Source organism: Citrus sinensis, chromosome 5 (genome assembly GCF_022201045.2).
Source record: "Citrus sinensis cultivar Valencia sweet orange chromosome 5, DVS_A1.0, whole genome shotgun sequence".
Lineage (NCBI taxonomy): Eukaryota > Viridiplantae > Streptophyta > Magnoliopsida > Sapindales > Rutaceae > Citrus > Citrus sinensis.
This window is the reverse complement of record NC_068560.1, coordinates 22791278-22804671: the sequence shown is the minus strand read 5'-3', so window position 1 is coordinate 22804671 and position 13394 is coordinate 22791278. Positions and strand designations below refer to the sequence as shown.

General features: G+C 31.3%; 1 protein-coding gene and 1 pseudogene across 1 annotated transcript; both read left to right on the top strand.

The window, feature by feature from the left end:
• The first annotated feature begins 3605 nt into the window (after positions 1–3605).
• Positions 3606–5880, top strand: LOC102612344 (protein SRG1-like). Its single transcript, XM_052442866.1, has 4 exons — positions 3606–3967; positions 4418–4665; positions 4753–5077; positions 5547–5880. The coding sequence occupies exons 1-4, from the start codon at positions 3719–3721 to the stop codon at positions 5793–5795; spliced, it is 1071 nt and encodes a 356-aa protein (XP_052298826.1). The 5' UTR covers positions 3606–3718; the 3' UTR covers positions 5796–5880.
• A 2918-nt stretch (positions 5881–8798) lies between these two features.
• On the top strand, positions 8799–12534 carry LOC102611178 (protein SRG1-like; annotated as a pseudogene).
• Positions 12535–13394: the final 860 nt, after the last annotated feature.

Here is a 13394-nt window from a genome sequence, read left to right as displayed (position 1 = left end):
TATAATAGAAAATAAAAGTAAAATATAAAAAAAATACAAACTTACTAGGTCAAAACTTTGATACTAGAGAAAATATCTAATAGTTGTGTCGGTAATTTGATTGTGGTGGTAATGTGATATCTAATGGCTTAATATTATGGTGTATGAGAAAATAAGACAATTATTTTTTTAATTAAAATATTAAGGCTATAATAGGAACTTTAAAAAGGTATGATAGTTTATTTAATAAGCTGTTTATGAAAAGCAACTCTCTACTTACTTTTAAAAGCCGTTGTCAAAATGGAGAAAATTATGAAATAAACAGTTTTTACAAAATTTACCAAACATTATTTTTGTCACAAATTACAAAATAAGTTGCTTATTGAGTTTCAACCTCAATTCCAAACGGGGCATATATTATTAAGTCAACACCAGTTAGTCATTTAGGTGCAATAAGCAGTTTCTATTAGAAAATTCTGGTACAAGTGGCGGAGGGAAAGAAGTAATAGAGTAATAGGATTCTCATATAACTAATTATCACCACATTATTGAAGTCCAAAAAGCCATTAAGCTATATGGCTTGATAACTTTTCCGAACTTTAATAAATCTATGTTTTAGATTGGAATGTGCGTATATAATTCACCTTAAATTTTATTAAATATTTAAAAACACATATTAATAGGGATGGCAATGGGGAGGGGAGGGGAGGGGACCAATCTCCCCATACCCATCCCCGATGTTTTGCATATGTCCCCGTCCCCTCCCCGTCCCCGTCAAAATTGCTTGAGAGAATCCTCATCCCCTCCCCGAATAATAACAGGGGATCCCCGAGGGTCCCCGGTCCCCGAATAATTAATAGTCTAATACATTTTTTATTTTCGATTTTAAATTAATCATATTAAAATAAACTCATACCGCTATTGTAAGCTCGTAACCAACTTTGACAGCACATTAAGTCCTCCAATGTGCTTGGATGAAGTTTGTTATGGTATGAGCTCACAACTCTACCACTAGTGTTAAAAGCTGATTCAGAAGCAACTGTTGTAATTGGAATTGCCAAAATATCTCTAGCAATTCGAGCTAATGTAGGATACCTATTAGCATTTGTCTTCCACCAACTCAAAATATTAAAATCTTCCATCCGAGATATAACTTTCTCATCCAAATATGAATCTAATTCATCTGCAACAACTGCACAATCTCCATTGTTTACATAATCATTAAAACCTGTCATCCATTTGGTTGCTTTCTTATAAGAATCCCCTGTAGATCTAGTAGAAGAACTACTACCAGTATAATCAAAGCAATAAACAGTTGGTGAAAACTTCAATTAATACTCTTCAACTAATTCCCGGCAAAGGGTGACCACTTTCCCAACATACAACTATTTTGATATTTATTATTTTTAACAATATTTATAATTTTGTTATTTATTTATTAGTAATTTTAAAAATAAAAATAAAATTAAAAATTAAAATGGGGAAATGGGTAGGGGATGGGGATTCCACCTCATCCCCGTCCCCTCCCCGAATAAAAAGTTGGGTAAAAAATTTTCCCCGTCCCCTCCCCGAAAAAAAAATTGGGTATAAAATTATCCCCGTACCCTCCCCGAATGGGGAAAATCCCCGAGGGTACCCATCCCCGTGGGGATTTTTGCCATCCCTACATTAACCTAAGTGTTGATCTTGAAACAATAATATTTACATTATTATAGAATTCTTGATGGAATGGAAAATAGAAAGAAGAAGAATTGGGGTAAAGAGCGTGCACAAAGAAAAAAAAAGAAAATCAAAATAATAACGATCTTAAATTTTCTGATTTTATTTGTTAACTAATTAAGAATAATTTTGTTTTATGAAAATGTGTAACAATATATGCGGAATTATGTTAAGTATAAAATTGATTCTTAAATTCAAAATTTGCGGTGATTTTTAAAAAAATTATCAAAATTAAATTTTTGAGTTAAAAAATTATCAAAATTAAAATTTTGATTTAAAAAATATCAAAATTAAAATTTTGATTTAAAAAATATCAAAATTAAAATTTTGATTTAAAAAATATCAAAATTAAAATTTTGATTTAAAAAAATTATCAAAATTAAATTTTAACTTCTTTAAGTGACTTTAGAGTCTCAATAGTAAATCCTAAATGAGTCCTTAGTCAAGATGAAAGAAAAACAAATGTAAATTATTTTAAAAAGCCAGGGTGCCCCTTAAATTTCGTAATTTCTACCAACGACAAGGGCCGATCAACAAAAAAAAAAAATCCCAAAAATTTCGTAATTTCTAGATTGGGGGACGTGAACTTGATAGCGATAGTTGTCCATTTTGTCATTGTTGTATGCCTGTCTGTATCTATTTTACTACTGTATGCTCAATTCAATAATTAGGGTACACAATTTTGTGTGGCCAGCCTGGTTTCATCATTCAAAATGCCAATTTAGTCGTATTAGTACCAATTCAAAAATTAATCACGCAAATGCGAGAAGAGATGGATACGAATACTAACCAAGTTGATAACAATCCTTTGGCATTCTGATCTTATCTGAGCTTTAGTTAGGGGAGCGTTGACAGAGACAAATGATATTTAAACACTATAGTGACATTAAGATGTGACTGAAGTGTTATTGTTCAATGAACAAAACATTATGGGTGGAACGTTATTGCAAAAGATACGAATACTAAATGGATACGAATACTAACGAAGTCGATAACAATCCTTTCGCATTCGGATCTTATCCGAGCTTTAGTTAGGGGAGCGTTGACAGTGACAAATGAAATTTAAACACTATACTTTAAGTTTTATTCTGAACACTTTAATTTTTAATAAAAATATTATTGCAAAAGTTACCTTAATATAATTTACTAATAAGAACAAGTCAATTCAAGTTAATAGAATATTATTACTCTTAACACCATTTAACACACGCTCAACCCAGTAATCCAATTACAGTTACACCTCATAAAATATTAGAAGTTTCATAAATACCCAACAAGCTACCAACTATAGAAGCTGAATAAAAAAAAAATAGAAATTTACGAGTAACATTATTTTGTTTTAAAAAAATAAAAAATAAAACTGTAAGTTCCGATTAAAAAAATGAAAAAGAAAAACAAATCAGTTGCTTATTTCTATTGCTTGAAGATTATCAATGAAGAACATGAATTGGATTCTAATATATAACTCTCTAGTAAAGATAAGAGAAAATTCTCTTTTTTTTAAAAAAAAAAAATTATTTCATTCAAAGACATCACAGTGATAGAGTGATATTTTGTTAAACAGAGACTTAAATATCTTGTTAACAATAATAGACTTATTTAGAATGAAGTTCTTTGATAAAGAATTAAATTGGGTGAGATCATAATCATATATAAATAAAAGATTGTTTTGGTATATAAAAGAACGTATAGAATAAAAATTAATTTTTAAAATTTATTAACTGAGTGAAAAAAATCAAATGATATTCAAAATTAAATTTAGAGTGTAAATAATTCCATTATAAAATTAATTTTATCGTCTTAATGTTGCACTGATTTGTGTCCTTTAATAAAAGTCAAAATTCTCTCGAATTTTCATGATAAAATTAATATTTCACTGCACCCAGTTACAGTACAGTACATCTAGAGGACTATTTATATATGAGTTTCTTGTCAAAACACAAACTAGCTAAGTCTGCAGAAGAGTAGAAGAAAACAAAAAGGTAATAGCTAGAAATCAGTTAATCTAAATCTATATAACATGGAGGCAAAAGCAACAGTTATTGGGAATTCTCTCGTGGAGCCTTCGATTCTGGAGCTGGCAAATAATCTGCCACTGACAACTGTTCCGCCACGTTATGTTCGCCCTGAGATAGACCATCCCTTGATTCGCAACGACGATTCTTCAGCACAACAACTTCCAGTCATTGACATGCACACGTTGCTCTCTGGGGATGACTCAGAGCTTGAGAAGCTTGACCATGCATGTAAAGAGTGGGGTTTCTTTCAGGTACATAATAATTGAGCAGTGATATTCATATAATAAAAATACTTAATTGATTGCAAATCATTGCTTTTGTTAGCGTTTTTTCAGGTCTCAGTGTTTTTACATTTTCCATAAAAATCATTTTACTTCCTGAGCTTTAAGTTTCCTATATGAACCATGCATGTAAAGACTGGGGTTTCTTTCAGGTACACAACAATTTAGCAGTGATATTCAGATAATAAAAATTAGACAAAACGTTTACGAAAAACAAAGTAAATCAGTACCGGATTAGTCACTTGATTGTAAACCCATTAAACAGACACTGATTTATCGTTGTTTTTGTCAGCATTTTATCAGCTCTCCTTTTCTTTAGCTTTTTCCATAAAAATCATTTTGTTTCCAGAACTTCAAAATTTCCTTTATGAACCATGTATATATGGAAAGAACATCTTGCTTTAATTTGCATATATGCAGTTGATGAATCATGGAGTGAGCAGTTCATTGGTGGAGAAAGTGAAAGCAGAGATTCAAGAATTCTTTAATCTTCCAATTGATGAGAAAAAGAAGTTTTGGCAGCAGCCAGGAGATATTGAGGGATTTGGGCAGCTTTTTATTACGTCTGAAGAGCAGAAGCTTGATTGGGGATACGGCTTTACTATGTTCACTCTCCCAACCCATCTGAGGAAACCCCACTTGTTCCCCAAGTTGCCTCTTCCATTCAGGTTCTATACTTAAATTTTAGACTTTTCTTATATAGAATATTCTATCTTATGATAATTACTGGACTATATATTATTATTTGCATGCAGAGATGACTTGGAAGTTTACTTAACGGAACTTAAAAATCTTACCTTGAAAATCCTTGACCTAATGGCTAAAGCTCTAAGAATGGATCCCAATGACATGAAAGAGCTGTTTGAAAACGGGATGCAATCGTTAAGGATGAATTATTATCCTCCTTGTCCGCAACCAGAGCAAGTTCTCGGCTTTAAGCCTCATTCTGATGGCTCCGTACTCACCATCCTCCTCCAAATCAATGAGATGGATGGTCTCCAAATTAAGAAAGATGGAAAATGGTTTGCTGTTAAGCCCCTTCCTGATGCCTTTATAGTCAACGTTGGTGACGTTTTAGAGGTAACACTTGTCTTTCTCTACAGCCTATGATAAGTAACGCTATGTCTCTACGTAGTTTGTATCTCTAGTAAGAGCAGTGCTAGGTGAAGCACGAGAGAAAGAAGAGAGAATTTTGTCCTCTCTCTCTACCCACTCACTCTCTCTCTACCATTTTCTTCTTTATTTCTCTCGTCTTTCTCTCGTGCTTCTCTTCACCAAGTATTTTCCCTCTAATAATGTTACGTGACATCTGACGTGTCTTTTATTAGTAAGTAGAGTAGAATTATTGTATAATTTGTATTAATAATAGAAAACAAAATCAACTAAATGGGAATCTAGAAATAATTGGTGACGCGTCGCTTGCAATAAAAACTAAGTTAATTGTTAGCATAGGATATATAGTTGATGACTAGTTTCATCTAATTTCTTCCTCTTCTTGATTATACTCGTTAACTTTTTTTTTTTTTTGGTTCAATTTATGATCCTGCAGATTTTTAGCAATGGAACTTATCGTAGTATTGAACATCGTGCGACTGTAAACTCAATGAAGGAAAGGTTATCTTTTGGTACATTTTACAGTCCAAAATTAGATGGAGAATTGGGTCCAGCACTGAGTCTTATTACTCCAAAGACTCCAGCATTATTTAAGAGGATAAGTGTGGTAGATCACTTGAAAAGATTCTTTTCAAGCGAGCTGCGTGGAAAGTCATTTATTGATTTCTTGAGGATTCAAAATTAGGCGGTTAAAAGTTGTTGATTGTTTTGAATTACGTGATAAGATTATATGGAGTCCATGCCAATAAAATGAGTGAATTAATTATTAAGTTGTGAACTTTTAATTTTATTACACACACACATATATTTTTACCTTAAATTTTATTGAATATTGATAAATTAAAAAATAAAGTCGTGAAACACATACTCAGTGATGATCTTGCAGGAATGATATTTGCAGTATTAGAGAATTATTGATGGAATAGAAAAACAAAAGAAGAAGAATTGGGGTAGAAAGCGTGCATGAAGAAAAAAATGAATAAAAATAATAGTGATCTTGAATTTTTTATTTTATTTTTTAATTAATTAAGAATAATTTTGATTTTATGTAAGAATATATTTAAAATTGTATTAAGTATAACATTTGTTCTCAAAATTAGATTTACCAATACTTTTAAAAAAATTACCAAACAAAACTTAAATTTTGATATTTTAAAATTATTTTTAAGTCAAAATAGTAATCCCAAATGAGTGCTTATTCAATTACTTGGATAAAACAAAAATGAATTTAAATTTAAAGGACTTAAATTAATAATGCATTTTGAAAAGCCATGGTCCTCTTCTAAATTTCGTGATTTCTACCAACGATGCGGACCGATCAACAATAAAATATCCCAATAGTTTCGTAAGTTTTATGATTGGGCACGTGAACTTGATAGGCGCAATTGTCTATTTTTTTTTCATTGTTTTATATTTGTCTATATCTAATTTGCTGTTTTACGACGTAACACTCGTGGAGGAAAAAACCCAAACAAAATCGAGTACACAAGTTTGTGTGGTCAGCCTGGTTTTATATTTCAAAATGCCAATCTAGTGGGATTAGTACCAATCTAAAGATAAACCACACAATGTGACACTACATGGATAAGACTACTATTCCACTGTGAAATCTATAATGGCATTAGGATATGATACAAGTGATAGTAGGATTATTTTGGGTAAGACTCATTTTCTTAGTAAAGAATTAAATTGGGTGAGATGTAAGATATAAATGGAGGATTATTTTGGTATTTAAAAGAATGTGCTCAGTAAAATCAATTTTTAAAATTTATTAAATGAGAATGAGAGTACAGAATAAAGTGGTACTCAAAGTAAAATCTAGATTGCAAATAGCCCAACATTAAGTTGGCGTTTTTTTTTTTCTTTTATCTTAAATCTGAAAAAGGTATGAATGTTGTTAAAGTTTGAAAGGGTCTGAATGCCTATGTCAGAATAATATATTTGTTTTTTTTATTTTTTGACATCTAGGTGTAAGTGGTAAGTTGTTTGTACTTATTAAACTCAAAACATTTTAAATCTAATATTTTTACACTGATGACCTTGAAAGTGTTATATATACTTGAAGCTTAAACAGATATATATTTATGGTGTTTTCTAGTACAATAGTTTTTATATGTTATAAATATTTACAAGGGAAGTAACTCATATATAATTTATGAAAAATAATTTTGATAACATTAATTTTTACAATTTAACATAATATTTATACATAAAAAAGCTGTTATCTAATTATAAAAAAAATTAAATTCAAAATGAATTTATGTTAAATACTTGATACGAAGTAAAATTTGATATCAAGAAAATTTGTGATATGACATCTAATAGGTAAGTAGAAAATAAATACATCTAATGAGGGTATTTGGGAGAAAAAAAAGTTGAGTTTCCATTCAAACATTTTATTAATTCAGATAAAAGTGAAATTTTACTTTTTTTATTCAGATAAAAATGTCTAACAATAAAACTTTCAGATACAAAGGCAAACAAGCCAAAATATCAAAATATCTTAAATTAAGCCCAATTAAGACTTTAGATATAAAAACAAATAAACCCTAACATTATTTCAATTGTCTTAATGTTGAATGGTGTATCCTTTAATAAATGGAATGGGATCTTCTCTTGATCTAAACTAGGGCTGGATATAAATCGAGTTTGGATCAACCCGATCTAATTTTTGGATTGAATCGAATTAAACCAATTTGAATATATTCAAATCAAATCGAATAAAAAATTCGGGTCAAAAATTTAGGTCAATTGGATGATTAATCGAATTTTACCTAATATATCATATCAAATTTTGCCGATCAAAGAAAAGAATTGTTGGAAAAAAATTAAACTCAAACCCCGTCCAAATATTTATGGTACAACAAGAAGAAATTAATACAATATCTTAGGGATAAATTAAATCTTTTAGGTTTCTTACAAGGCAAACCATTTAGCGGTGGAGAGCTGCAGATCGGAGTGCCAGCAGCAGTCGTGGTACATGACAGCAGAATGCGTAGGCAAGTTACGGATCGCATTAGGGCTGCTTTGCTCTGCCATGACTGCCGTCTGCCATGCTATGTTTGGTGAGTGCCGCCGGCTGCCACTGCGTATGTGACTATGTGTGGTGTGCTGCCCCTATGTTGTGTTGTGTGTGTGAAGTGCCATTGTGCTCTGTGTGTGAAAAGGATACCACGATGTTCGCTTGTTTGTACTTTGTGCTTGTAAATTGAAATGATCAATTAGGTTAGCTCATTTTTTCTTTTTTTTTGTAAGGGACCAACCCGATTGGATTTTCAGAGCGGATTGGGTTTAATCCAATCCGATCACGATCTAATCGGGTTTGTTTCTACCACCAATTGGATTAGGTTAATAATTCGATCCGAACTGAACCCGATATTTTTTGGATTAGTTGGGTCGAATCGGATTATTTATCTAGCCCTAATCTAAACTCTACTGAAGTTTTAAAGATCTCAAGTCATATATCATTTAGTGATAATGTAAGAATAAAATTTAACTTCTTTATTTTTTTTAATTCATTATCTACTAATCAACACCTAAATTATTTGCTCTACATATGATCATATCAAGACAGAAGTCAGGATCTTCTTGAATTTTTATAACAAAATTATTATTTTATTACACCTAAGTGGATCACAGTACATCCAAAGGACTATTTATATATGAGTTTCTTGTTAAAACACAACCCAACTAAGTCTGGAGGGGAGAGAGAGAAAAAAAAAGAAAGAAATAGCTACAAACCAGATAATCCAAATCTATATAATATGGAGGCAGAATCGATAGCTATTGGGAGTTCTCTCGTGGAGCCTTCGATTCTGGAGCTGGCAAATTAATAATAAGCCACTGATCACAGTTCCTCCACGTTATGTTCGCCCTGAGATAGACCATCCCCTGATTCGCAACGACGATTCTTCAGCACAACAATTTCCAGTCATTGACATGCACAAGTTGCTCTCTGGAGATGACTCAGAGCTTGAGAAGCTTGACCGTGCATGCAAAGAGTGGGGTTTCTTTCAGGTAAATAATAATTTAGCAGTGAAATTCAGATAATCATAATTAGACAAAACGTTGACAAAAAAGAAAATAAATCAGTACCGGATTACTCACTTGATTGTAAACACTGTAAACAGACGCTAACTTATCATTGTTTTTGTTAGCATTTTATCAGCTCTCCGTTTCTTTAACTTTTTCCATAAAAATCATTTTGTTTCCTGAACTTCAAAATTTCCTTTATGAACCATGTGTATATGGAAAGGACATTTTCCTTTAATTTGCATATATGCAGTTGATGAATCATGGAATGAGCAGTTCATTGGTGGAGAAAGTGAGAGTAGAGATTCAAGACTTCTTTAATCTTCCAATTGATGAGAAAACGAAGTTTTGGCAACAACCAGGAGATATTGAGGGATTTGGGCAGCTCTTTATTGCGTCTGAAGAGCAGAAACTTGATTGGGCATATGGCTTTACTTTGATCTCTTTCCCAACTCATCTGAGGAAACCCCACTTGTTCCCCAAGTTGCCTCTTCCATTCAGGTTCTATAGTTGAAGCGTATAGTTTTGCTATATGGTATATTCTATCTTATGATAATTACTGGACTATATATCGTTATTTGCATGCAGAGATGACTTGGAAGTTTACTCGACAGAACTTAAAAATCTTGCCCTGAAAATCCTTGACCAAATGGCCAAAGCTCTACGAATGGATCCCAATGATATGAAAGAGTTGTTTGGAAACGGAAGGCAATCATTAAGGATGAATTATTATCCTCCTTGTCCGAAACCAGAGTGGCTTTAAGCCTCATTCTGATGGCGCCGCACTCACCATCCTCCTCCAAATCAATGAGATGGATGGTCTCCAAATTAAGAAAGATGGAAAATGGGTTGCAGTTAAACCCCTTCCTGATGCCTTTATAGTCAATATTGGTGACGCTTTAGAGGTAACACTTGTCATTTTCTATAGCGTATGATGACTAATGCTATATTCTACGCAGTTTGTATCTCTAGTAATGTTATGTGACATCTGACCTTCATTGTAAGTGATGCAGAGCAAGAAATTGAAAAAATCCTAATTATATTTAAATGTATAATATTTAGGAATATTTTAATTAATTTGTATTCTAGTTTAATTTGATTTCCTATTTAGAGTCTTATTGTTTAGGTATTGCTTATTTGGGTAATATTCCTAATTTAGGCATAAGTCTTATTAAAATAGGTTTTCTAATCATATTAGGATAAGTCTTACTTAGTATAAATAAGTGTCTTTTGTATCTTTTGAAAGCAGAGAATTTTGAGTTTAATAATATTTCAATTTTCAAATCTCTTTGTGAGTATTTGAACAGTTAATTCTCGGTATTTTGCGGAATCAACGAGTCTTAACCCCTAAATTCGCGGTATTCTTTTGAATCAACGTGAATTTAATTGTTCTTTTGTTCCGGTATTCTCTAGAATCAACGGAATATTTTGAACAGTAAACTTCCGCTGCATCAGTTTGGTATCAGAGCCAAAACCTGATATCACCAATCTAACTCCATCTACCACCAAACTTTTCCTTTTTTTCCTTTTTGATTTTTCCGTTTAGCTTCAAATCTTAAAAAAAAAAAAAATTGATTCATGAAACTACAACATCGTCGTGAAGATTTTGTCTTGAAAGAAGTATTAAATAGGATGTTGAGGATTTTACGTTTGATTTCTCAAGATTTAGAGAAAATTCGAGATAGAAAATCTTTACACATAAAGCATGCATATGGATTTGATGAAGTTGTTCGTGATGATGTTTGTTATGAGGATAATGAGGAAAATGGTAACTTTGTTTCTCTCAACAATATTATTCCTTCCGAGGAGAATACTAATTGGCCATTCGTGTCTACAACAAATCCTCAATACAAAGACATTGATTTGGATCAATTGCCAAAATTTGATGCGTATCTTGATATTGTGGGACGAGAAGAGGTAATGGTTCATCCATCTTTTGATCTTGTGGAGGAAAGAGAGATAGTTGTTGATACAATCTCTTGTTGTTCTCTTGATTTGCCAAAAGAAGACAAAAAGAGTTGTGATATTTTTCAACAATTGTTGGATTATGAAAAGAAATTGTTTTTCCTCAACTATGTTGAAGTTCGACACGAACAATATGAGAAGACATTATTAGAGAAGTTGTTGATAAAAGAATTTATTTTACGCTATTGGAGTGATTGGATGGACGTTATTACAAAAGTTGGAAAATTTAAAGTTCGTCGTCTATGTCGAAGCTCTGTTTTAAAAATTAATCCTTATGCATATGAAGATGTTCTTGAAGACTACAACATACAAAATTCGAGGACGAATTTTCTCCAACCTGGCGGGAAATGATGCAGAGCAAGAAATTGAAAAAATCCTAATTATATTTAAATGTATAATATTTAGGAATATTTTAATTAATTTGTATTCTAGTTTAATTTGGTTTCCTATTTAGAGTCTTATTGTTTAGGTATTGCTTATTTGGGTAATATTCCTAATTTAGGCATAAGTCTTATTAAAATAGGTTTTCTAATCATATTAGGATAAGTCTTACTTAGTATAAATAAGTGTCTTTTGTCTCTTTTGAAAGCAGAGAATTTTGAGTTTAATAATATTTCAATTTTCAAATCTCTTTGTGAGTATTTGAACAGTTAATTCTCGGTATTTTGCGGAATCAACGAGTCTTAACCCCTAAATTCGCGGTATTCTTTTGAATCAACGTGAATTTAATTGTTCTTTTGTTCCGGTATTCTCTAGAATCAACGGAATATTTTGAACAGTAAACTTCCGCTGCATCAGTAAGTGGAGTAGAATTATTATATAATTTGTGTTAATGATATAATGATAGAAAATAAAGTCATCTAACACCGAATTCATAAGAAAAAAAAAGGGTTGGGAACACCTTGCTTGCGATAAAAATGATGTTGTTAGGATGGGATATGTAGATGATAACTGGTTTCATATATTTATGTTATTTTTTAATTTATTTACTTTATGTGTTTATAGATTTTTACCAATGGAACTTATCGTAGTATCGAGCATCGTGCGACTGTAAACTCAGTGAAGGAAAGGTTATCTTTTGCTACATTTTATAGTCCGAAATTGGATGGAGAATTGGGTCCAGCACCAAGTCTTATCACTCCGAAAACTCCAGCATTGTTTTAAAAAATAAGTGTGACAGATTACTTCAAAAGATTTTTTTCAAGTGAGCTGCGTGGAAAGACTTTTATTGATTTCTTGAAAATTCAAGACCAGGGCACTTAAAGTTGTTGATTGCTACCAGTTACATGACGAGATTGCATGGAGTCCATTCTGATCAAATAAGACAATTAAGTTGTGAACTTATTCTGTTGGATTGTGTTTAGACTTGCTGGGCTGTGAATACGTCAATGGACAAACTTAAATAAGTCTACGGAGTTGTGTAACTTGTATTTGTGTGTAAACTATAACTAGTAGAAACGTTAAAATAAAATTCCATAATAAATTTTATGTATATTCTATGTTTCTTTGTCGATTTATATATATCTGCAGTTTCAATTGTTGTCCTATGACCTGATTTGAACCTACAATTGAGATTGGCGTATGATGACTTGAAGTGATTATTTTCAACAAATGTGACTTCTTTCTATTGGACCAGAAAATTAATGTGTTTGCCTGGAAAGTTTGGAAGATGACAATTTTCAAGTTTGCTTTTGAAAAGATGATGTTTATGATGGTCCCTATAAAATCATATTAATTGTCAAACACGTGGTGCTCTTTCATGGAAAAAAACTTATAATATTTTTCTTCCACTCATCGTGGTCTATCTTTTCATTGACTTTATACGGAAAAATTATATCAAACATTGTTTAAAAAATAATAAAAATAAATTGATGAAGAAATATGAGACAAAAGTAAAAAGTTATAAAAAGACTGTTAGTTGTTTTTTTTAATAAGATAACATAGTGCTTTTTCATACAGAAAACTTTGTATTGTTCCCTTTTATAGAGAAACATTTTACGGATATCTTTTTAATTTAAATTAGTCATTCATGTATCTCATAATTTAATTCAACTTGAATAATTACAATCACATACAGATTTAGTTTATTCAACTCTAAATTGTAATTAAATATAACATATAACTAATTTCAAATCAAATGCAAAGAAAATTGATCCCGCTTTCCTTTAATGTAAGACATTAGTATTTTAAAGTATCAATAAAAAAAATAAGAGATCCCTTATATAATGATATAAGTTACATCGATCATAGAGTTGCACAATCACAAAGTACTTAGGGCTTGTTTGGT

Coding starts and splice junctions, on each gene's coding strand:
- LOC102612344 (XM_052442866.1), top strand. CDS start 3,719: ATGGAGGCAAAAGCAACAGTTATTGGGAATTCTCTCGTGGAGCCTTCG. Junction 3,968..4,417: donor AAGAGTGGGGTTTCTTTCAG/GTACATAATAAT, acceptor GCATATATGCAG/TTGATGAATCATGGAGTGAG. Junction 5,078..5,546: donor ACGTTGGTGACGTTTTAGAG/GTAACACTTGTC, acceptor ATGATCCTGCAG/ATTTTTAGCAATGGAACTTA.